Source organism: Rhagoletis zephyria, unplaced genomic scaffold (genome assembly GCF_001687245.7).
Source record: "Rhagoletis zephyria isolate East Lansing unplaced genomic scaffold, Rhagoletis_zephyria_1.1 Rzeph_scaffold_00038, whole genome shotgun sequence".
Taxonomy (NCBI): domain Eukaryota; kingdom Metazoa; phylum Arthropoda; class Insecta; order Diptera; family Tephritidae; genus Rhagoletis; species Rhagoletis zephyria.
In genome coordinates this window covers 153423-176452 of record NW_016157122.1, presented here as the reverse complement: position 1 = coordinate 176452, position 23030 = coordinate 153423, and the positions used below count along the sequence as shown (strand labels likewise).

Sequence of the window (23030 nt, the reverse complement as noted above, 5' to 3'; positions counted from 1 at the left end):
AAAAGTGTGCCACATCAACTGGTACTAAACTGGATAGGAAGCACATATTTAGGGCCTAGGTGTTGTTAGTAAGTTGCCGTACCATTGGTTCCAAGGCCTACCCACTAACTTTTAACTAAGGTTAGCCAATCAATGTTCAATTTAAACTCAGTTTACGAGATTTAAGTTGAAACTGCCACTGAAAAACTGGCCCTATGGCAATATGACTAGTTACGACACCTTGTGAATAACCCAATTATATTTGAGGTTCACTGTGCTTCCCATACATATGTATGTATGTGTGCACGTGCGTGATAATTCTTGATATAATGCAACGATAAAACTGGTCAAGAAAAAAAATTAATTAATTTAATTGTCCTATTGAAAAAGTTTTACTTAGCCAAATAATTAAAAACGTTCGTGTTGAAAAAGCAGAAATGATGAAGTCTGATTTAATCAAGGAAATTGATTTTATGTATGTATATAACAGTTCATGTTGGCGATACAGAAATTGAAGGAAATGTACCGTATGTATGTACTATGTATTTATGCAGTAAATGGCGCTTCGAAACACTTAATATATATGTAATAATCATATACAGCTGAAATGTAACTTAACTTCTTGTTTTGAATATTCATCGCTTGAATAAAGTCAAATCTCACTCTGCAAATATTAAACAATCATAACATTTATAAGTGTAGTCGATTTTGCGCTACACTTTTCTCGTCCTAATCAGAATGTACTCAGTGCATACAGTAGAATACGGTTATGTTGACTTCCAAGGGGCCGGTGAAAATACGTCGTACTAACAGGACATCGTTTTTTTTATAATTCTGCTATAGGACATTTTTGAACAGGTAGGTCAGTAATCACTAACCAACTGCCAAAATATTTCCACTATCGAGTGCACATTACTTAAGTATTTTTGATAAGCAAAAATGCAAAACTTTATTACAAGTGAATCCAAAATTGACGTCTGTGGAAAAAAGTCGAATTAAAAAGACAAATGTCGCTGTGGACTAACCGCTAGCCACACCAGGCGCCATATGCGCCTTCGATGTTCAGTCGCTGCATAACATGTAACAACATGTTTGTTTATTGGTAAATTACGTTGCTTAAAGCAAAATCGTATTAAACGGATGTACTTTCATAGTAATTTGTATAAAAACCAAGCTTGAGGTTGTGTTTACGTCGCTATAAGCAGTCGGTCGTTATATGCGGGGAGCCGTTATAAACGGATTCTACTGTATTTATTATTTATATAGAAACGTTAGTATGTCTATGTAAGTATTTGCGATACAGTCATGCAATGAGAGCCAGCATCGAATACGGAGCGAATATTTTGTGGAGTGCCCTCTCACCAGTTGTTCGCTGACTGCTATTTATTAGTACTGATAAGAAAATAGCTCGAGTATATAAAACGAAAAGTAAAAAAAAAAACAGAAGTAACTTATGTTACAGAGTTTTACATTCTTTCCGTACATTTGTGCATTGACCTCCTAGAAGGTAGAACTGTCAATGTTGGTTGAATCCTTATCGGAAGATATGGCAAATAAGCCAAGGCGGCCTTCGCGGAATGCGTACTTCTTTGTTCGTTTCGGCGAACCGTTTAATCAGTAAACTTGAAAAGAGATGACGTTCCCTAAAGGAAAAGTGAAATTGTTGTATGTACAACATAAATACAGTCACTAAGTAGAGACTTGCCCAACTTTTATAAGTAACCGCAATGCAACAGCTCCGTTCAAATGTACAAATCGTTTTCAGTGTTGAAAGTCTATAGCAAATGAGTAATCAACACGAAGTAGTGACTTTTAACATTTCGGCAAAAAATTTAACAAGAAACTAGAAACTGGTCGAATATATCATCGCTGCCCATACCCACTGTACACTGAAAGGCACCGAAATTCCAATGGCCCGAAATAAAATAAATACTATGCCAGTCACTAAAGTTGCGATTTTTAGCTCATTTTGGTGATCGATCAACGTAGTTCAGATTAATCAAATGAACTACGTAATTTCGTTCATTCTCATTCACGAAACGGAAAGTTTTTTCGCAACAAAATTATGCATCGGTACGTTTTTGAAGAAAAAGACCGTCAAAACGGTGAAAGTTGGTTGTTCAGAGTTGCGCACGAAGTAAATACACGAAGGAGATGACGAACACTCAAAAAATGAACTGGTGCAAATAACTCTAGGTGCTCCTTCTAAGCTGTCGAAAATTCGAATCAACAACAACCAACCCACAAAATTGGTGTGAAGGCCTCTATTGAATTAAATTTGGGGGTACGGTTTAGTTATTTGCCCACTGATTTCGGGTTATTGTATCCAAATGCTTGATCCGATCCAAAAAAAATTAACTCACACGTGCAGTCAGAGAACTGAAGTTTGATTTAAAACAAAACTTTCAAATTTCCGAGTACTAATTTAAAAAATTCGGTTGGAAATATGCACTTTTTTGGAAAATGGGTGGGATTTAAGGTGCCCCCTCCGCCCACCACGAAAACAGTATGCAAGTTACAAAATATTTCCCAATTTAGGTATAGAAGCAGGGCCGAAAAAATAGTACACTTTAGTTCATTTCAATTTCGAACTAATTCGTTCATTCTTTTCAATGAACTAATTCAATGAACGAACTACCCAACTCTACCAGGCACACATATTTTTCTAGGTCTATGCACGAGCTTCTCCTTCAATTTGTGTTGTGCGTATTGATGTTGTTACCAAAAATGGAGGGACCTACAGATTTACGCCGCCTCCGAACGGCAGTGGGATTCTATGAGAAGCTTTTTTTTACAACAGAAATAACGGACTAGTGATCGAACCCAGGTCATGAGTAGTGGCAGGACGCCACAGCGGCCACCAACAACGCTATTCAGAAGCTGAATCTATTCTGACATGGTTGCTTTCATCTGTAGGGAAGGCAGTGACTAAATCTGACTTTATCTGACTACGTGCGTAATCAAAATTGCCTCGCAAATTTATTTCTTCAAGAAAAATTAGTTGTGTTTAATGAGACCGAAAAAAGTGCAGAGCAGGTCTAGTTAGAGCAGAATCGAGCAGCTGTCAAAAAAAAAAAAAACAATAGAGCAAGTTAGAGCAACTCAGATCAGAAATCTCATGAAACACTTTTGGTGCAGAAATTCCCAAAAAAGTTGCTTGCTCTAAGTTACGCCATCAAAAAAGCTGGGGTTGGAGGAAGTCGTGCTCTAAGTTGCTCCAGTTCCACTTAGCACAAGCTCATGAAACAAAAAGTAGATTAACACATTTTTGTGTCATATCTTATAACCTGGCGTAACCTAGAGTAGCTCATTAAACACCAACTATTATAGCAAAAGCAAAGTGTTTTTTAAAGCAACAGAAATAAAGAAAAATATTTCTTGTGATTGCCAAAGACGTAGATCAAGGCGCAAATTAAAAAAAAACCTATCTCTCTTTTAATTTATTTGAATCATCGAAAACGAAATGCCATGAACGACCCTACATTATTTTAATTAGAAACTCAGTTTCTGGCCTAAATTCACCAGAAGCGCACTACGACAGTTCGCTAGTTGCAAATGTAAATGGTGGTGGTGGTATTGCCAACATCTGCAGATAACTGTACCAACTGCAATTTCATGTTCACGTGTGTGTGTGTGTGTGCGACGTGTAAATACTCCGCCGTGTCTCGGGCGTGTCATGTCAAAGATGTTTCCTGACAAAAGTTTGCTCGTTAATTGTCTTGAAAGTCTATGTAAGTGTGTGTGTGTTTGTGTGTGCAAATGACTATTTGGCTGTGTGTTTCAAGTCGAGACAAACTTGTCGGCAAGCAACTTTGGTCTAGGTGTGTTTGGTAAGGTGTAACGACTGGCTGCAGTGAAAGCCACTAGTAGTGAAGTGGAACACTATCAGCTTACTTAGCAGCACAACTAGTTCGTCTTCTATTCGCTTTCCTTATCAGCAACAGGTAGCATCGCGAAGTCCAACGAAATATCAATTGGTAAGTTGTATATTGGCGCCGACCATGATAAATACTAGTACCGTTATACTAAGTATCTCGAGTAAAAATTTCGATATCTTAACGATATGGTATGTGCACTTTTTTCGGCGTAGCACCAATAACCACGCCCACATACCTTATAACGGTAATTTAGAGAAATACGAAATCTTCGATAAATCAGTAAATACCGAAGCTAATTTAGTCAAAATTGATGTTTGCAATAATTCTTTGGCACAAATACGTTTATGATGAAATTTGGGAAATGGGCGTGGCACCGCCCACTTATGATCACATATATGTATCTCGGTAACCGTTCGATCAATATGTACCAAACTCGGTATGATTGTTGTACTTGCCACATAAAAGCAAAACGCTGAAAATAATCGAAATCGGACTTAAATTACGCGCACTTTTTATATAACGGTAAATTTCAGAAATGCTTGCAACTTCGATATTTTGAAATTTAAGGACGCTAATTTACACAAAATTGATACTTACCACAATCGCTCGAAAAGAAGCAGCATTATTATGGAATTTTGGATACCGCCCACATATAACTACATAGGTTTATCGAAGATGTTTGTTTGTTTGTCCGCCCCAACTTAGACTTTTTACTTGCTTTTTTTAATTCAACTTAATATTTCTATTAAAATTTTGTCCATTTAGTTTTTCAATAAAATTGTTATTTCTGTACTTTTTTAATTCACACCAGCGACCTGAGACCCAAAGGCGGTAGTCTTAATGCGTCACCTCGTTCTCGATTTGGGTTTGACAATTCAAAGGCAGATGTCGCGAATAGCATAACTGGTAAACTTCAGCATAAGCTTATACCAGTTAATGACCTGGTCACTTACTACCAGTTGCTCTACCGAAAGTTTTACTATTTGGTTTGCAATCTCACTGCAGGGGAAATACAAGCAGGAAATAGCTGAAGCATTTGATATGCAATGGCAGCCAGAACCCTCCAAACGCTGCAGCACAAACTTTGTTTATATAAAACAACAAATAACTACAACAAAAAAAGGACATAAAAAGGAAGAGAAATTCAATTAAACACTAACACGCGTCGCAGCTCTGTTTAACTTACGAGCATTTCTTTGATGACTTAATGATTTTGTGCCTTTTGAAACCACCAGAGTCTTACGTATGTACGCTGACAAACAAATCTGTATGTATGTATGTATGTACATCTGCTGAAAGTTAAGAAATTAAGTTACTAAGATATTATTATTATTATTATACAGACGACGTTTACACCGAATATGTACTCGTACAGTACAGCGACCTCAGCAGATAAAAAAAAAAAGCAGAGAAATCAGAAGAATATTCTATTGCATTAAATAATATAATAAAACTGTTAAGAGACGCTAGGCTAATACTAATTTTTGCCCAATAGCCTGTCTCCTAAATTGCATAGACAAAAGCGCCATGAATATTCACCTGAGCGAAGGCCCCTAATCTAATTGAACTCAATTATTTATTTACAAACTATTTAATTATGTATGTACAGCTACAAACATTTCGAGTGAAAATTAACTAAACTTACCGACACAGCGAATCATAATAAATATTCCACAGGATAAATTAAGATGTTCTTGCTCATCGAATTCGGTAGAATTTTAACAACTTCACATTTCCCCCTACGATAAGCTCCTAACCCCGGGTCGTCCCAGCACACATACTAAATATCAGCTTCCATAAAAAATGCTAACAATAGCTTGGCGGACGAATTCCTATTTAGGCATAGAAAGTGCGCTGGCGTCTTTTCGTCTGGACAAATACGGTATTCTCTTTCCACGGTCAGACGACCCCGATCAACCCGATTCTGGCTTTATTCAAAAAATGTATGTTATTTTCTACCGAAATTATAGCTAAAGGACCTGGTCTTTCTAAATGCTCTACACTTCGGCGTACTAACTGCGCTCCGACTTTACCCGCTTATTCCCAAAAGAGCAGATGATGAGATGATTCCCTATCCTGGCTGTCTGACAAAAATAACTAAGTATATATAAAGGCGCCACTCAAATCGAAATGGCCGACAGACTGTGGACCATCTGCTCATAAAATAGAAAGTCTAGTGTTAGGTACATAGACAAGCGCATCTGTACTTCCAACCAGTAGGACTTCAGTTCGATTACTGGAAGCCTCTCGGCACGCAATAGCAAACCTCTGAGTGTACTTCAGCCACGAATAAAGTTTCTAATAGTTTCTATTTACTGTTCGAAGTCCGGCATAAACTATAAGTCCATTCGCCCGACCAAAAACCTCTACTGCTCTAACAATTAGATATATTGAACAAGTTCCTCACTTTCGAGTGATGGTTGCTTTATTTAAAGCCTTTACCTCGTGTCACTGTCGTGGTATTAAAAAATAGCGGCTCCGTAGGCTCGGTCATTTCGTATGAATGGGGGCAAACGCTCCAGCCCTATAAGTGGTTCAACGCGGTATTCGCTGGTGGCTGCATAGGCCTCTGTGGCGTTCGAATGATTTGTAGAGAGACAGTGTCTGCTGAGTGGACCGACCGAGCAATGGTATAGAGTCTATGCTCTAATACCTGGACAGACCGCTAAGAGGCTATTGGCCCAGAGTTCCCCCATTAACTAAATCTTTAGGTAGGGTATAAGTATATGCATCCCTTGACCTGACGGCTGATAGTCTTATTAGGAAAAGATAAATTCATAGTTCTTCTTAAAGATTTATGGTTCATAATATAAATTTTAGTGGCTTTGCCCATCATTTCCGGAGCTCAGTCTTGTTCAGTAGAAACCTACATTTTTTTGTTTTTGGAGCCCATAAAACTTGGTATTCTTAAGATATGGTTAGATATCAAATTTTTAACGGTACTTACCTTTAAGGTAACACCGCCCAAGTCGTATTCCCGATTGAAGAGATCCTCCACGGTTGCGCGATACTTGTCTGTGTAGGTTTTGAAAAGAAAACGTTTGATGATGGAACTTTTGCCGACACCTGCGCCGCCCAGAATAACCAGCCTTATGCGCTCCAAATCAGCCATCTCGAACGCGGCTGGCAGTACAAATGTGCACGATGAAAGCAGAAGTTTAGCAAATGCAACAAGTGGCTACAGCTAATACCAGCGAGCGTGATAATATTTGATGATTGCTTGTTTTTTTTTATATATAAAATTTTCATTAACTGCCGGCTATTCACTTTATTACTGCGTAGCTTAAAATGACGTTTATGCTGACTTCTATGCGACAAAAGTCTCAAGTGAGGACTTACCAGGCTGATTTTAGTCCTTATAAAATTGGTTTTCTCTTCCAAGAGTTATTTATGTTAAACCATTTTCACCTCCTCGAAGTAATTTTTGCCTTTTCGTACTCGACATACAATTACAACCACTCCGCGATCAGCGCGATATATATATTTCAGTGTCCTCTTTAGCCAGCTCCTAATTTGAACGCTTTTTCATTGCTTTTTGTGGCACGTAGTAATTACAACTACACTAACTGGAACAGAAATAAGAAAATAGCCGCGTTGAAGGAGAATGGTGTAAGTAAGAATTGAAGGCGGCGCTCATTCACTAATTTGGCACGCGAGTAAATTTAATTATGATTTCGCATCCGTTAGCAAATAGCAATTGTGGAAGAGTGTGTGAGCTTGCTGTCAGTTAATTGTCCATTTCAGCTGTTTTTGTGGCGCCGCACACACGCTGGGTGCGTGCGCGGTAGTTGTGCAGCCAGCCGCAAGTCCTGCCTTCTCGCAAAGTCCGATCTGAGTTGTGAATTCTCTATTCTCTCTTATCGCCGAATGAGTTATTTATTTGATTTATGTGCTCACATTTGTTGCCTATTTTATTGATTATGCGTCTACTTTCAGTTTGCCATTTAAGGATGTCTTTAAGCGGTGCGTACGCTCCTCAAGAACGTTTTTATATCAAACAGTTAATCCGGTGTGCGTGAAGGTTTGCTAAAAAAAAGGTAAGAAAAAGGAAAAAAGTTGCTTAATTAAGCCATGCATACAAGTGTATGGACATATGTAAATGGCAACCAGACTAATAGCATCTGCGAATATGAATAAACTACAAATACAAGTACATATTTACTACAAAGTAACCATAAGTCTAACGTCCAAAGTCTACCTCAACCCCGATTAAAAATAATTAGAGCACAGAATGCTAATATTAATAACCAGAAGACGCTTGCGTGAATTCTCCACAGCCGCGCTAACCCACCGATGATAAGAGACCGCTGTGGAAATGTAGGGTTTCGTGCATTCGTGCAGGTCAAAAGAATGTAGCGGGAGAGGAGTGTGGTCACAAGAGATTGAGCCAAAGTTGAGCAAATGTTCGCAAAAGTAAAGCCAGTTCTGTCATGCGCTCTAATCAACAAGTCATTCACATATTTATAGGTTATTTCTGGTACTGTCGTAAACATTCAAAGCGCAAGGTATTTGATGAATTCATCACTACTTAGTGGACTTTGAAATAACAAAAAAAAATATTTTTTTCTTTTTCCTGTTTGGTGCTGGAAGGTTGGCTAACTATAAAGAGAGTCGTTGTTAACTCAGTGCCGTGACTAATAAACGGTATATCGAATGAAATATTTGTTTTCTTCAAAAATTACTTAATTACTTTGATTTAAGAAAATTCTAGATACATACAAACATACATATGTATTTAATTCGAAAATAATTGACACAGAATTTATAGCTACGCCGAAGGCATCAAAACTTGCAAATTCAGATACACAACTACACTAATGTATTTTTAAATACTTATTTATCTATAATTGAGATAAGCCTAAATCTATTTGCAAAAGTTTCCATCCGCCGCACAAACTGAAGTGAAGTCACACATTCATGCATTCATTCATTCATTCAGTCTACTAAATAATTGACTATGTTTCCAACTCTTCGCATCGCTCTTCGCTCAGAGCTGTAAACTCTGCATTCACCCTATTATTTCTCTAAATATTTATCTTTAATCAATTTAATGATTGCCTCGTCCTCCCCCACCTGCCATACAAAGAATGGATTATAAGTATTTATATGAGGATAAATGTGTATGGTAAGTCCACTGATTTACCTTGAAATTATTAGAAGGCTCACCTTTGCGCGAATGAATGAAGGCATCGCATTTGGAAATAAGGAAGGGAGATCAAACAGAAATTATGAAAAATGTTAAGCAGTAACCCAAAACCGTACAATTTGTATCTATGTATATGGAGGATGGATTGGTGAGCTATAATTTAAGGGCAGTTTGCATAGGTCTGAACTCCTCAAACACAAATTTATCGACTATTTGTGTATTGAATTGGTTCAATGCTCTGATGGAATACTGACATGGTTTTCATCTTTTAGCAAAAAATTAGAATTAGTTAAAATATTGCCGACGTTCCTCTTGAACAGCTTTAATTAACGAGGAGAAAGTTTGCACCGTCGCATCAAAAAATTTACCGACTTTTGATATGTATTGTTTAGGTACAATTAGTTAGAGCGAATATGTATATATGTACATTAGGGTGGTCCTTAAACGTAAGAAGCAAATTTTAACATCAGATTTCCTAAACCACAACCCCTACGTCGATGCCACTATAGTCGAAGATATCACATATACATTTTAGTCCCGTTTGGAGGCGGATAGGGCTTGCCGACCGGGGTCAAAGTTCAGATTCCTCTATGGAGGCTCAAAAAAATTAAGATTAATTTTTTCGTCTAATACCAATTGAAGTCGGTTAAGGCGTGTCGCACAAGTTCAGATTACCCTATGAAGCCGTCTTAACCGACTCGAATCGGGAATGTGATATTCTCGACTTTGGTAGTATCGGTTTTGGCTATTAAATGAAAAATATATACAGTGTTATCTGGCTGGAGTGAACACCCGATGCTACGAACACCTCGAAAGAGTGAACATGAAAATTTTTCCATTGAGTACTCTATAGAGTGAACAATTTTGAGTCTTTGTAGAGTGAACAAAATTTAAAACCAATTCCTTCCAAATTCAAAACTGTAACGACAAATTTAATGACAAAAAGGTTAATCCCTTCGCCAGGCCGACCCCGTAAATCCCCGTATCAGGGATCTCAACTCGGAGATTCGGCAACTAGTGAACGTACATAAGCGGAAGAAGTGGGAAGACCATCTGAAGACCTGTCACTTCGCCTCTGGTGTGAGCAAGCCTTGGTCAACCGTGAGGTGATTGTCCACCGGGGAAACCGTCCAACAAAGGAGAGTCTTCTCGCCCGATAGCTCACCTTTCCCCGGTAGCGAAGACACTAGAGGCCCTTCTACTTCCGCACTACACAAATCACTGGACCCCAGCGAAGCATAAGCATGGGTTCCGTAAAGTGCACAGCACAACAACAGCACTTGACGCCATAAACTCCCAAATAATTCGTGGCCTTAACCGAAACCCCCCATGTGAGAGAACTATTCAAGTAACGCTACTAGAAAACAAACGGTGGACTGCGAAATACCTGAGTGGTCGTCAGTGATCTTTGGAGACAAATCGATCAAACCTAGGAAAATGAAGCAGCGAGTTCAACAGGGTGGTGCCCTTTCCCCACTACTGTTCAACTTTTACATTTCTAAGCTCCCTCAACCACCAGAGGTAGTCTCGATTGTCTCTTATGCTGACGTTTGCTCGATAATGGTTATTTCACCGAGCTTTCTCGCTTCGTCACTGCACGGAGCCTAACACTCTCCCCTACAAAATCCTCAGCAACGCTTTTCACCACTTCGACGAAAGAGGTCAGACTGCAACTGGGTATTCTCGTCGATGACGAGCCAATTCCGACGTTGAATAACCCGAAGATCCTCAGAGTAACCTTCAAAAGTCTGCTCTCTTTCTCGGCGCATACAACCGCAATTGTCAATAAAGTACAAAGCCGCAACAAGGTCCTCAAGTCGCTTGCCGGCAGCACGTGGGGCAAAGACAAAGAAACGTTGCTGGCAACGTACAAGGCAATTGGCCGCCCGGTTCTGAACTATGCAACGCCTGTGTCGCTATCGGGGACTAGTAGGACGCAGTGGATGAAACTGCAGACTTGCTAAAACACGGCACTCAGACAGCGACAGGATGCCTTCTGATGTTGCCGAAACACCACCAGCGCAACGAGGCCAATATGCTCCCGATTAAGGAGCATAACACAATGCTCTGCAAGCAATTCCTAGTAGGGTGTCACCCGGGTGTTAGGTACCCGAACAGACATCTGCTTGCGGAAGAACCATCGCGACGGCACGTTAGAAGGCCGTCTGCCTCGGGAGACTCGGACCCCATAGCCCAACTTCGATCGGGCTACTGCAGCAGGTTGAACTCATACTTGAGCAGAATAAATGCTGATGTGCCAAATGAATTCCCCGCATTCGGAGAAAAGCCCCATGACTCGCAGCATCTCTTCACATGCCCACTAAACCCCACCCTGCTAACGCCTCTGGCCTTATGGACAGACCCCATCGAGGCTGCACGCTTCCTGGGTCTACCGCTAATAGAGCTTGACGACAACGATACAACATCCACCGGAAACATGTGTTGGCATTAGCTGAGGGAAAAGACGACATTTCCGAGTACTTAAAAATTTAACTTCAAACGACGTACTGCGCAATAAAATTGATTTTAAAGAACAAAAAAACTCAATCTGGATATAGTGAACAATCTGCATTTTATGAACTGGTCTTGCATTAATTAGTTCACTCGACCCAGATAGCACTGTATATATATTTTTTTAATTTTTTGAGCCCATAGAGGCATCTGGTTTTTGACCCCTTTGCGACACGCCTTAACCGTTACCAATCGGGACCAAAAATTACATGTGATTTATGTGTTTAACCGATTGAGGGGGTGTGACTAAAAAAAATAGTTCATTTGATTTTTTAAGGACCCTCCTAATGTGCATACATATGTTAGGGCAGATCAATTTGTATGGAATGATTTTTTCGACATTGTTCCTAATTCGTATTCTACATAGAATTCTATGAAAAAAAGCCTATTAGACCATAGCACCCAATTTCGAGCCTGTGAAATATTAAAAGAAGCAGTCTTTAATTAATACAAAGTTAATATGTAGATTAATATTTACTAAAGTGTTACGAATGTATTTTTCTTTTTAACAAGTACTTTTACTTGGGATTTGTTTAAAGGAAGAATTAATTTTTCCCATCTATTTCTTATTTAAAGAACCACAAGACAGCGATACAAACTAAATTATATGTAATTTTGTTTGTCTTCTGCGGATGAATTTTCTGTACATATCTACATATGTACAAGTGGACAACATTGTTTTGCGTTGCATTGTTGTTGTGACTATTATGTCCACACCTGCTCTTTGATACCGTACTACGTACGTATTTGCAGATGTAAACCTTATTACTCAACTGAGTTATTGCATTAGTTCTGCAAAAACAAACAAATATAAAAATTTAATAGTGCGGCATCACTTTGGCAGCTTCATTCCATCAGCAACAGGATATTCAACATTTGCAAAAAGGAAAATTTATATTTAATACGAATATAGCATCCATTTTTTTAAAGGTTGCATTTACACACACATACAGATGTATGTATATATGTAGTAACCCTGCAGGGAAATCGCGGACTAGTGAATAAAATTTCTAGTTCCGTACTAGGTCTTTATAGCCAAAAAGGAACTAGTCCGATAGGAACTCGATCCCCACCCGTCCAAAATCGGCGAAAAGTGGTACTTTAAACAAAACAAATTTTTTCAGTTTTTTCACTAGAAATCTATATCTAAAGTGACGAATTTAGAAATGGTTCGGAACTATAGAAAAAGGGATGCAGAACGAACTAGATCTTATTTGTCGAATTTAGAACTAATTCGGAACTATCGAAAAAGAGATGCAGCGGGGGGCTTGTTTACTTGACATAGATATGTGTTCGGCGGCTTTTTCGTTCAAATACGCTTCTATTCTGTGCTTCGCAGATGCTTTTTCATAGCTTGGTAATACAAAACTAAAATTTGTTTTAACATTTCAACATCTTGGGACAGTCTGGAATCTAAGAAATAACAGCGAGCACCTCTGCAAACTCAGCTACAGCTAAAGGTATGTAAACGTACATTTCTTACAATCATTCAAACAAAGTTAATTTCAAATTGAAAACACATTTCTTCCAAAATAACTTAAAATCGCACACACGCAAGAACCAAAAAGATTGAAAAATCATGATACTTTTTTCTTTCGTCTGTCGATTTTAGAACTGGTTCGGAACTGTAGAATTTAGGACTAGTTCGGAACTATCGAAAAAGGGATGCAGCGGGGGGCAATTGACACTTCCTAGGACATCGCCATGTTAAATTCGCCAGTGGCTTGCATGCAAAAGAGATTTATCGCGAACCAGTACTGGGTCTAAATGTACTAGAAACGCACCAGTTCAGAACTAGAGATTTTCCCCACAGGGTATGTATGTATATATGAGCGCTGGCAACTGTGTGGCATGTATGTACATGTGTATGTAATTTTGGAATACTCCCAAGTGTATAACAGATGCTAGGCAAGCAAACATCCATTGTAAATAGACACAAAGGACCAGTTGCTGCTTGTCATGCAAATACATACATTACGCATACACTTATACAAACATTCGAGTACTAAACTAGAAAACTATGGATACAACAAGTATAAACTAGAATATTTATGTATGTAAATATAAACGTAGTTTCTAAATACACTAATTCTCACACATGTGGATAAGGAACCCTACAAGAATTGTGTGATGGAAACTAACACATTCTCATTTACCTTACTAACACATTTACAAACTTTGCGTTGGTTAAAAAGAGACAACTAAATAATGCCATAAGTCGGAGGAAGACGGAACACAAATGTTTACATCTGATTTTTCACACTGCCCTTTAGAATTTGATAGAAACTTGTAGGCAGCCAGTGACAGAAATCTCTATCAGTCTTGCCACTCAAATGATTTGTCAAATGATAGTCACTGTTCTTGTAGGGAAGTGTATCGGTGCAAGCAGCAGCAAACGAGATAAGTAAGTACTGCACCAGATGACGATAATACAGGCAACTAATAACCACTTTCTGAGTAGAGTATAGAAAGTTGTACTGCAGGAAATAGCTGATATAGCGAAATAATATTGTACTACAGACCTTTGAACCAGACCAATGTGCATTGTTTCCAATCAAATTTTATGCCAAGTTACATAAGTAAATATACATATTTTTCATACAGCAGTAGTAGTAGTAGAGTGAAATAAATTCGTCAAACTTATGAAATGATTGCTACAGAGTTCCGATCAGAAGTATATCGATTTAATATCAAAGGATTTCTCTTCAGACGTGGTTGGTAGTCTGCGATAGGTAACCAAATAAAATATTCGAATGGTTTGTAAACATATTTGTGAGTAGGACTTTAACTGGAAATTGTTTATTTATGTATGTGTGTATTTGTATGTATGTATATAAATATAGTAAGTAAACATGTTTGCATATTTGTTATTTGCACTCAGAAATAAGTAAATATATGGAAATCCTACCAATAGTATTTTTTAATATTTTGATAACTCGCATAGATCAACATTACCCAAAAATAAAGCCAAGTAGCTCTACAGTTAGTTAAGAAGCACACCAATTAACGAAATATCGCAATTAAAATTACTCTGGGCTTATTTGTAATTCAGGAAGTGAGAAGAGCAGAGGACCGACGATTGGCAGTTATATTTTGCAAGTGCTATCTTGGGCTATACCGAAGGCTTCGTACTTTTTATGAAAAGAAAATTTAGCTACTAAATATTAGGGCATTATTTGTAGTATTAAACTGATTTTGAAAATTTTCACTGCGAACATTTAAGTTATAATAAGCAAATAGGGTACACACTCTTTTGGCATTAACTCCTTAACTTGAGGAGCTATATAACGAAATATCATATCTGAGCAATCAGTGGTATGAGAGGTATACCTTATACTAGATAGGTCACGAAATGGCATGGTTTCAGCTGTCTAAATGAAGAAGTTTTAAGGGGAAGCCGTATATCTGAATAATCAGTTGTATGGAAGCTCGATTTTGCTGGGGTCCGATTTTGGTAAATGAATAATCTTATACGTACATATATAAAAAGACTGTGTGAGTTTGTGGTACTCCAAAACTACTAAGCCGATTGTGTTCAAATTTATGGCATATGTTTGTGCCTATAATGAATACTAAGTAATAATAATAGATTGGCGCTTACAAAATATGTCAGTGTTTGGCACACAAAGGGGGACCTGGAGTTTTACGCGAACCCGAACGGTATTCAATAACTCACGTGAAACACCAACTGAAGAGCCAAAAGCAAGTCCCAAAGCTTCCAAAAACAATCCAAGTAAACAATAACAAATTTGATACAGCTTAGTGAAGTGGTTTTCGAGTTAAAAATATTTGATTAAGTGGACTGTGCCATTACCTTTTTTCAATGTTATGGGGAATAATTTGTTTGCTAAAAGTGTGGTTTTAAATTCCAATTTTAAGTTTATATCAAAAAATACCCTAACTGCACTGCGTAAAAAAAATTTACGGTAAATTGTTTTTAATGTCAGAAATACACCCGAAGATTTGTCATACCTGTCTTTTTCTAATTTAGATTTTACCTGGACGAGTGATCCTACGGAGTGGTAGTACACAGCTCTAATCTCTCAGCCACAAACAGAGACAGACATGGTTAAACTAGCTCAGGATTTTTTTTACTCAGACTTTTGAATGTCATTATTTGCCTTTTAACATATTTATATAAATACATAAAATTAATAATATTTAATTATTAAATAATAGAAATGAGATATGTACGTATCTCTATGGAAATTTTGCCCCCTTTGGTCTGTTCTACCTTTTCGGCTCCGAACAAGTATTCATAAATAGTTTTCTTTGAAAGTGGTAAATTTAATTTAATTTAAAAAATCGCTGAACGTTGCTTTACATAAAGAAGAATTACGTGGTTAAGGATTTTACTGTAATTTTTAAATAAATTATACTGAAAAAAGTACAAGGACCTTAGCATCGTCTTTCGGTTGTCATTTTGACATTCTATGAAATTTCTCGAGAGTGTTAAAGTAATTCAAGGCTCGTGAGTAGGTACCTTGTGGATGAGGTGATTCTTCATTCCCTTTTCCTTCTAAGGTTTGCTATTGCAGTTGTTATATGCATCACAAAATAACAATTCAGGGTTGTATATTACCTTACCTGACCTGACCTGACCTGTGTATATTAACTGACAACTCCACGCTCCTACCATATGTTTGTAATGTACTCCAAGGCTTTATACATATTTATTTATTTACATAATTATGTTGCTCGCTACATAAGCGTTTAAATCTGTGAAACGCCCGAATTACCCTTTTTAGTTCGGCTGCTTGTTTTGTAGGAGCATTTAATAATTATTCTGGTAACATAAACCAGCCAACACAGCTTTATTCATTTCATATTCGATATGTGCCACAGAGTATAGAGCAAAAAAAATAAAGAATGCAAAATTAAAAAAAAAAACAATACATAAGTTCACTTGGCGTATGGCTTACATCAGGGCCAACGTACTGCATGCGTAGAGATGGTTGTAATCATTTATGTATGTATGTATGTGCAAGAAATACATACATATCTAACTAACTAAAACCAGACTAGACAGACAAGCACTTTTAAATCGCAGAACTTTTCAATGGCAGAATCGGTGTAACTCAGCAATTCAAAGCAAAGAGTTAAGGCTCGTCCACATACAACTTTGGCGTTGTGTTGGCGCTGGCGTCGCTTTGACAGCAGCGCGAGTAACGCCCGTGCTTGCTACAATGAACGCTTAGCAGCGAATACTTTGGCCACTAATTAACATACTAGCGGCAGTTAAATCTAAATTTTATATCAATAATTGCATTTAAAACTATATTTCTTGCCCGCATTTGATTAAAAAGGAAAATGAAATCGCATAATTTTGATTATTTGGAACAGCTGACGTTGGCGTTGCCCAACAATGGTTATGTGGAGACTTTCATATAAATGCATGCATTCATAGTCAGCTATCGAAGCGACGCCAATGCGAACGCAACGCCAAAGTTGTGTGTGAACGGGCCTTAAACACAAAAGAAGCAAACATATCCGACACATACATACTTACAAATACATATGTATATGTAGTTACTATCATGATAGGTGACGTAGCCACTGTAGGCAAGTGGTTCTAGGTGTGCACTACCACTAGGTAGGTCTCAAGTTCGATCCCTCGTCTGATCAATGAATGATGATTTTTCTAATATCGAACGCTCCTCGGCAGGCCATGGCAAAGCTCCGAGAGTATTTATATTATAAAAAATGTAAGTGCGCCTGGGCCACACTGGAGAAGTGAAAGTTGCGTTACATATCTATTTTGTTTCATGACTAATTTACATACATATTAGAGGGCTGCATGAATTCATTCAAAACGGCTTATAAACTATTCATATACAAAACGAATGAATGATTTTGGCTTCAAATTTTTTTGAATCTGAATGAATACCTGTTGTGGTATACGTGTCAACATTACAATATTCAGACAAAGTGAAAATAAATTGAATTGAAATAAATGCAAATTTTTTTATGAATATCCAAAAATATTTATTCTGTGCACATACATATGTACAAACATACATATGTTTGTGTGTATGTATTGCTGCACTCCTATTACAATATGAACAAACATGTTTGTAGAAAAAACTTTTACCGAAATGAGTTTGAATGATTTCAATGTTTTCCATTCATTCATTCACATTCTTCCATTTGAAGGTAAAAAATTTAAAATAAAATGTATATTCATAACTTACAAAATTTCAAACGCTGCGTGTTTTGTCTGTAAAGTAAAATATTCAAACCACTGTACTCTGTTTGGCTAGAAGTTTGAATGAATTCATGCAGCCCTCTAATACATATGTACATACATATATACATCTGCTTTTGCTTAAGGTTATATTTTTTGCCTTTTTTCCATCTACACCTTTTCCAACAGTATTTCAGAAAAACACAAAGCTCAAATGTATTTGAGAAAAGGCCAAATGTATTTCAGAAAAGGCCAAATGTATTTACTTATTGACCATGAAAAAATTAAACTATAACTTGGTTGAAAAAACCATTGTGCTTTTGGTTCAGTGAAATAATCGGTTCAGATAAAAATTATTAAAAACAAAATTCTCAAGCTTGTTTTTATAAATGCTTTTCGGTAATTATATCCTTTATATTTTAAGAGAACGATTAGACCATCCGATTGTGTTCAATAATATTTTCTTCTGAACATCACCAACTGAAACATACAATCAGTTAACTGATTATCCCTCTGAAAACCCGAATTGTCTTAAGTCAAAAATAGTCACTAATTAAAAGTGTCAAAGTTAGAGACTTGAGATGAGATTGGATTATTGATTACCATCAGAATTCTCCGATAATATTTATATTAAGTATACTTACATTTTGTCTCAAAATAAATAAAAAATTTACTCATTTCATTAAAAACATTAGTTTTTAGTTTTGCAACTTCGGGCCGTTCGGTGATGCTTTCCACATTGGCTGCCATATTGTTCACACTGTCATCGCCATATTGAATACCCTGTCAACTATCTGTCAACCCTAAGGTATCGCACTTGTATTCTTCCAAAATGCCTTTGCCCTTATATAAGTAAAGAGTGTAAATTTAATTTGGTCTTCATTTTTGCCTTTATCTTTACGAATCTTTGTTTTTGTTTTTATTTCTACCTTTCCCTTTAACCTTTTCTTTATCTAAGTCCGTACTCACCTTTAGTTTCATTATTGTATTGGCAAGTTTTTGTTAAATTAATACCACGTGCATACATTCAAGAAGCACTTGCTTCAGCCTCAATCATTTCCGTTGAACCATTTCCGTGTGCAATTTCCGTTGAATTTGCCAATTTACTCCCAACCAACCAACCACCGCTAAAGAAGTTTCACTTCAAAAAAACTATAGATCCTGCATTTGTGTGACAATATCAAGAAGCACACCGCAACTAAGAGGAGATAGTCGGCCAAACCCTTAAGCTGATGCCAGATAAAACTTTGTAGCTTTGCGTGACATTTATAAATTTGCCAGCAAAGCGCCAGACGCAAAAGGTATGCCACAATGAACGCCAAGAAATCAATTTTGCACTGCTTTTTTACTCGTCAAAATTGCTGTGGATTTAAGATATTTTGCTTTAAAATTATCAGCAATGTAATTGAGTTTTATGTTTCAGCATGAATACTCGAATTTGGACGAAACAAAATAAATATTAAACCGGCTGATTGTCAAAGCGCGCAAAAAGATGGGAGTTGGCCATCTTTTCGCTTCGCGCTGCAGCTTCAATGATCTATGTGGCATGCTTTGTGCATTTTCATACAATTCATCTTAGCTGTCAAAGCGAATCTGTCACGTAAAGCGAAGCAAGCGTTTTATGTGGCATCAGCTTTAACATGGATGCGGATTAAGAGATGGCGGAAGCATCTACATATGTATGTATGCACATATGTGTGTGTGCATGTGTGGAGAAGAAATTGCAGACAATGTGTGTGGGCTATGGATTTTTTATTGCATTTAAGTGACAAGATTTACATTTCCGCTTCGTTGCTCTCCTCCAACCAGAGCCTTGTTGCAAGGGAAGGTGCGGGCGTTAGAATGCGCAAACAGAGTTATGTATCTAGATACACACATACATACATACCGCATCTAACGGTTGACTATATTTTAACATAAGAAAAACACACGCGTAGGTAGTAATTACACTTTTTAATTGTAATAAGTATTCTCGGTTGCTTTATGGACTCAACATTTTTACCGCTTTCTACATACATATGTAGGTATGTCTCTCCATATTTGTTTTGCATGAAATTGATCGTTTTTTTTTGTTTAGTCAACAGCAAAGCGATGAAAATCAGCCATCACCAGCAGCGTTGCGTTTTGATAAAATTTTATCGTTTTCTTTTTAAATTTTGTAATTTGATACTTTGATACTTTTTTGTTCACAAATGCCAAATTTTTTACCAAATATGCCACACAAATATGATTTTTGTATGAAAGCAATTCATCTGGAAATCGAAAAACAAACTTTCAGTTGAAGAAAGAAAAAAAATAATAAAAAAAGTCTCAATTTGATGCGCTTAAATATGTACATTTATATCAGTTGTAATTTCTATTCAATTCTGCGTGCACAAATACAAATGCTGAGGATCAAAAATGAAAAAAGCAATAGATGACACCGAGAGCAATCGTTTCTAAGTTTCTAGGTAAGTCAAGTCAAGTCAAGTCTAAGTCTTGCATAACCGGGCTTTAAAGAAACTCGTTAATTTTTTTTGTTTTTAATGGTATAGCTTCATTAATTTTTAGTTTTTTAAATAAAAATTGTAAAACTATTGCTGTATTTACTTTTGATACGTTTTGATTCTTTTTTCGATTGGCAATTGATACATTTTTTTTGCAAGCACGCGGCAACACTGATCACCAGCCGCTCAACGTTGGTTCGGTTTTTAATAATGGAACTTTACGCTGATTGGTGGCGCTCTCGCCGCAGCGAATTGAAATCTAATCCTTTCGGATTCCCAGGCCGTTACGTCCGTATTTCCGTAGGTGAGTGTGTGTAGCTGCATTTCAGTTCGTTAAAATTTTTATGCAAAATATTGATGTGTGTAAAAATAAGCAGATGAAACCATAAATTCCACTCGCATGTATGTATGTAAATGTATATGTATATATATTCGTGTGTTCGTATTGGATTTTTGTGGCACTCGTGGCATAAAATAATACTTTTACTAACGTTAAAGCAATTAAGCTACGAAAATGCTGCTAAGTGCGACTTATAGCCACTAATCGATGCTGGGTGGCGGGCGGCTTGGTGCTTGAATGAGCCTATTTAGCCAGATTTTACAAATTCAAATAAAAGCAATCTAAAAGCTCAAACAGATGGCAGCGTTAATCCGGATTAAATCCGAGTTAATCCTGATTAACGCTGCCGTCTGTTTGAGCTTTAAGTTAACTCTGGGGTATGTCAAAGACAGCAAATTCCGATCTAATGAACTTTTACTTTTTTATTTATCTTCACATCTTCAGAAAGTAATAGTTTTTTTTTTTTTTGGAAAAAATTCTATTGAGGGGAAAAGCCTGCTGGAGAGCATTCCTTTTCTGAAATTATTTGTGATTCCTCGGGATCTGTAGGGTAATAATGAAGTGTACGGATGCAACCAGGCTAATATCTGTTTTCATAGAGCCTTCATTGTGAACATTTTTGCATAAAGGCTGAATTTCTTTATTCATTCTGAACGTTTGGAATAAACTTTTTTGTTTACTTATTCTTTAGAACGTTCCTGATGATATGTTAACGTATATTTCAAAAGCATTCTGTTTATTCCGGCTGTGAAATGGGATTATCCGGAATGTATAAAGAAACGCAGCCATAGTTACAAATGTATACATGTACATACATATCGATTCCATTGAGTTTTCTATTTGTTTTTGGATAAAAAATGGCGGAAAATTTGTGAATGGAAAAAACAATTTATTCTGGAACAATAAGGAAAAGTGGCCGAACCTTCAAAAGGCATCAAAACGTCGAACACAAGAAAGGATCATCGTCCAACGGGAATTGAAACTTCCTAGAAAATCACATGCAGACGCATAATTAAAAATTCCACATGGCCGAGTGTTGCATTAAATAGACGACTTCCGAAGAATTCTATGTAAATAACTATTATTTATTTCACGGAATATTTAAAAAAATTGCATTGCGAATCTTACAACCTTCACAATTTATTTACATATATAAGCCCTGCAAGGATGTGTTTTTGCGGTAATTGGCTTTTTCCAGGCATATTAAATCGAAACTACCAATTCGTTCATAATGCAGTTGCAACATTTGCATGGGCCGGCAAAAGTCTCACATGACGGCTCTCAGGTGATACACAAAGCTCACAGATTTGTGCCCCAAGCATGACATGCGTCGCATTTAACGTTAACGGTAAGTCCCACGTAGAGCATTTCCATGTCCTGCTCAACCATGTCCACACCCACACCCACAGCCACCCTTTGTTGGATCTAAGCATTCTCAGTCATTGCCAACCAACAACCAATTTGAGTCGATTTCGTCTTTTAAACCTTTTACGATTGGCAGCCGGCGACGCCAACTACGGAAGGCACTTACCATAACTACAATAACAGCAACAAAAACAACAAAAAAGAAAGAACAATAAAGAGAAAACAGCAGTTACAGCGACAATTTTCAATATGGAAACGCGAACTAAGCGGAGACAGTCTGTGGCAAAAGCAACAAGGAATGTACTACTCGCTGTAGATACTCGCTGTACTCGCTGAAATATACAAAGCAGCGAGTGCGACTGCTGGAAGAAAATTTTGCATGGGCGTTGATGCTTGGCATCAATATTGCAAATATTTATTTATGTATGTCGCCGATGTTGCACTTTTATGCTTCATATGTTGCAATCGTAATCGATTCCAAGTGAATTCTTTCATTTATGTATATCCATGACGGCATAAGGCACTTGACTTCCGCTAGTGCTACACGTTTTTTCTTTGTTCTTAGTCTGCTTCTCTGTTCTTTTCATTAATAATGGCTTTATTAAATTTCGCCCCACACCTCCCTCCATCTCTGCTTCCTTCGATTGTTAGCAGCTGTTTTTTTTTCATAATCATTTTGAATGGCTACTAGAAGAGTACTGCTTCTTCTCTACTGGCAGGGTATTCACTAACCCTTGATATAAAAAGAAGGTAGTTTCATTTCAAAATTTTTGATACAAAAATTAGTTTTTGAAGTTTCATAAATTGTACAAAATTGTGAGCTACATTGCCACATTTATGGCAATCAAACAATACATCAGAGGATTTAATGTTGTGCGTGGGAAATGTTCGGTTATTTGTACAATGATGTTTGGAGGGGAGCGGAGGGAGAAGGGGTGTGTCACCTAAAACTACACTCAATAAAAAAGAATATTATAAAATTTAAGAAAAACCATCATTCTCCCCCTGCCCCTTCTACAGGCACTCTATTTTCGAACCCTTGCACTGGTGTACCGAAATCTAGCTGTTTGGAAATGCGCAAGACTTTTCCTTTAATATTTTCATCAACTTCACTGTCTTAATTTTTTTTTTTTACTTTTTC

The 23030-nt window shown here is 37.2% G+C and overlaps 1 protein-coding gene across 1 annotated transcript in view; it reads right to left on the bottom strand.

Annotated features, from left to right (window-relative positions):
- The window catches only part of LOC108366090 (GTP-binding protein Di-Ras2), a 68639-nt gene extending 61564 nt beyond the window's left edge, over window positions 1–7075 (bottom strand). Inside the window, exon 1 of the mRNA XM_017620381.1 lies at window positions 6805–7075. Within this exon, the coding sequence (XP_017475870.1) occupies window positions 6805–6969 (165 nt within the window). The 5' untranslated portion in view covers window positions 6970–7075. The remainder of the gene's footprint in view (window positions 1–6804) is intronic.
- Between the last annotated feature and the right edge of the window lie 15955 nt (window positions 7076–23030).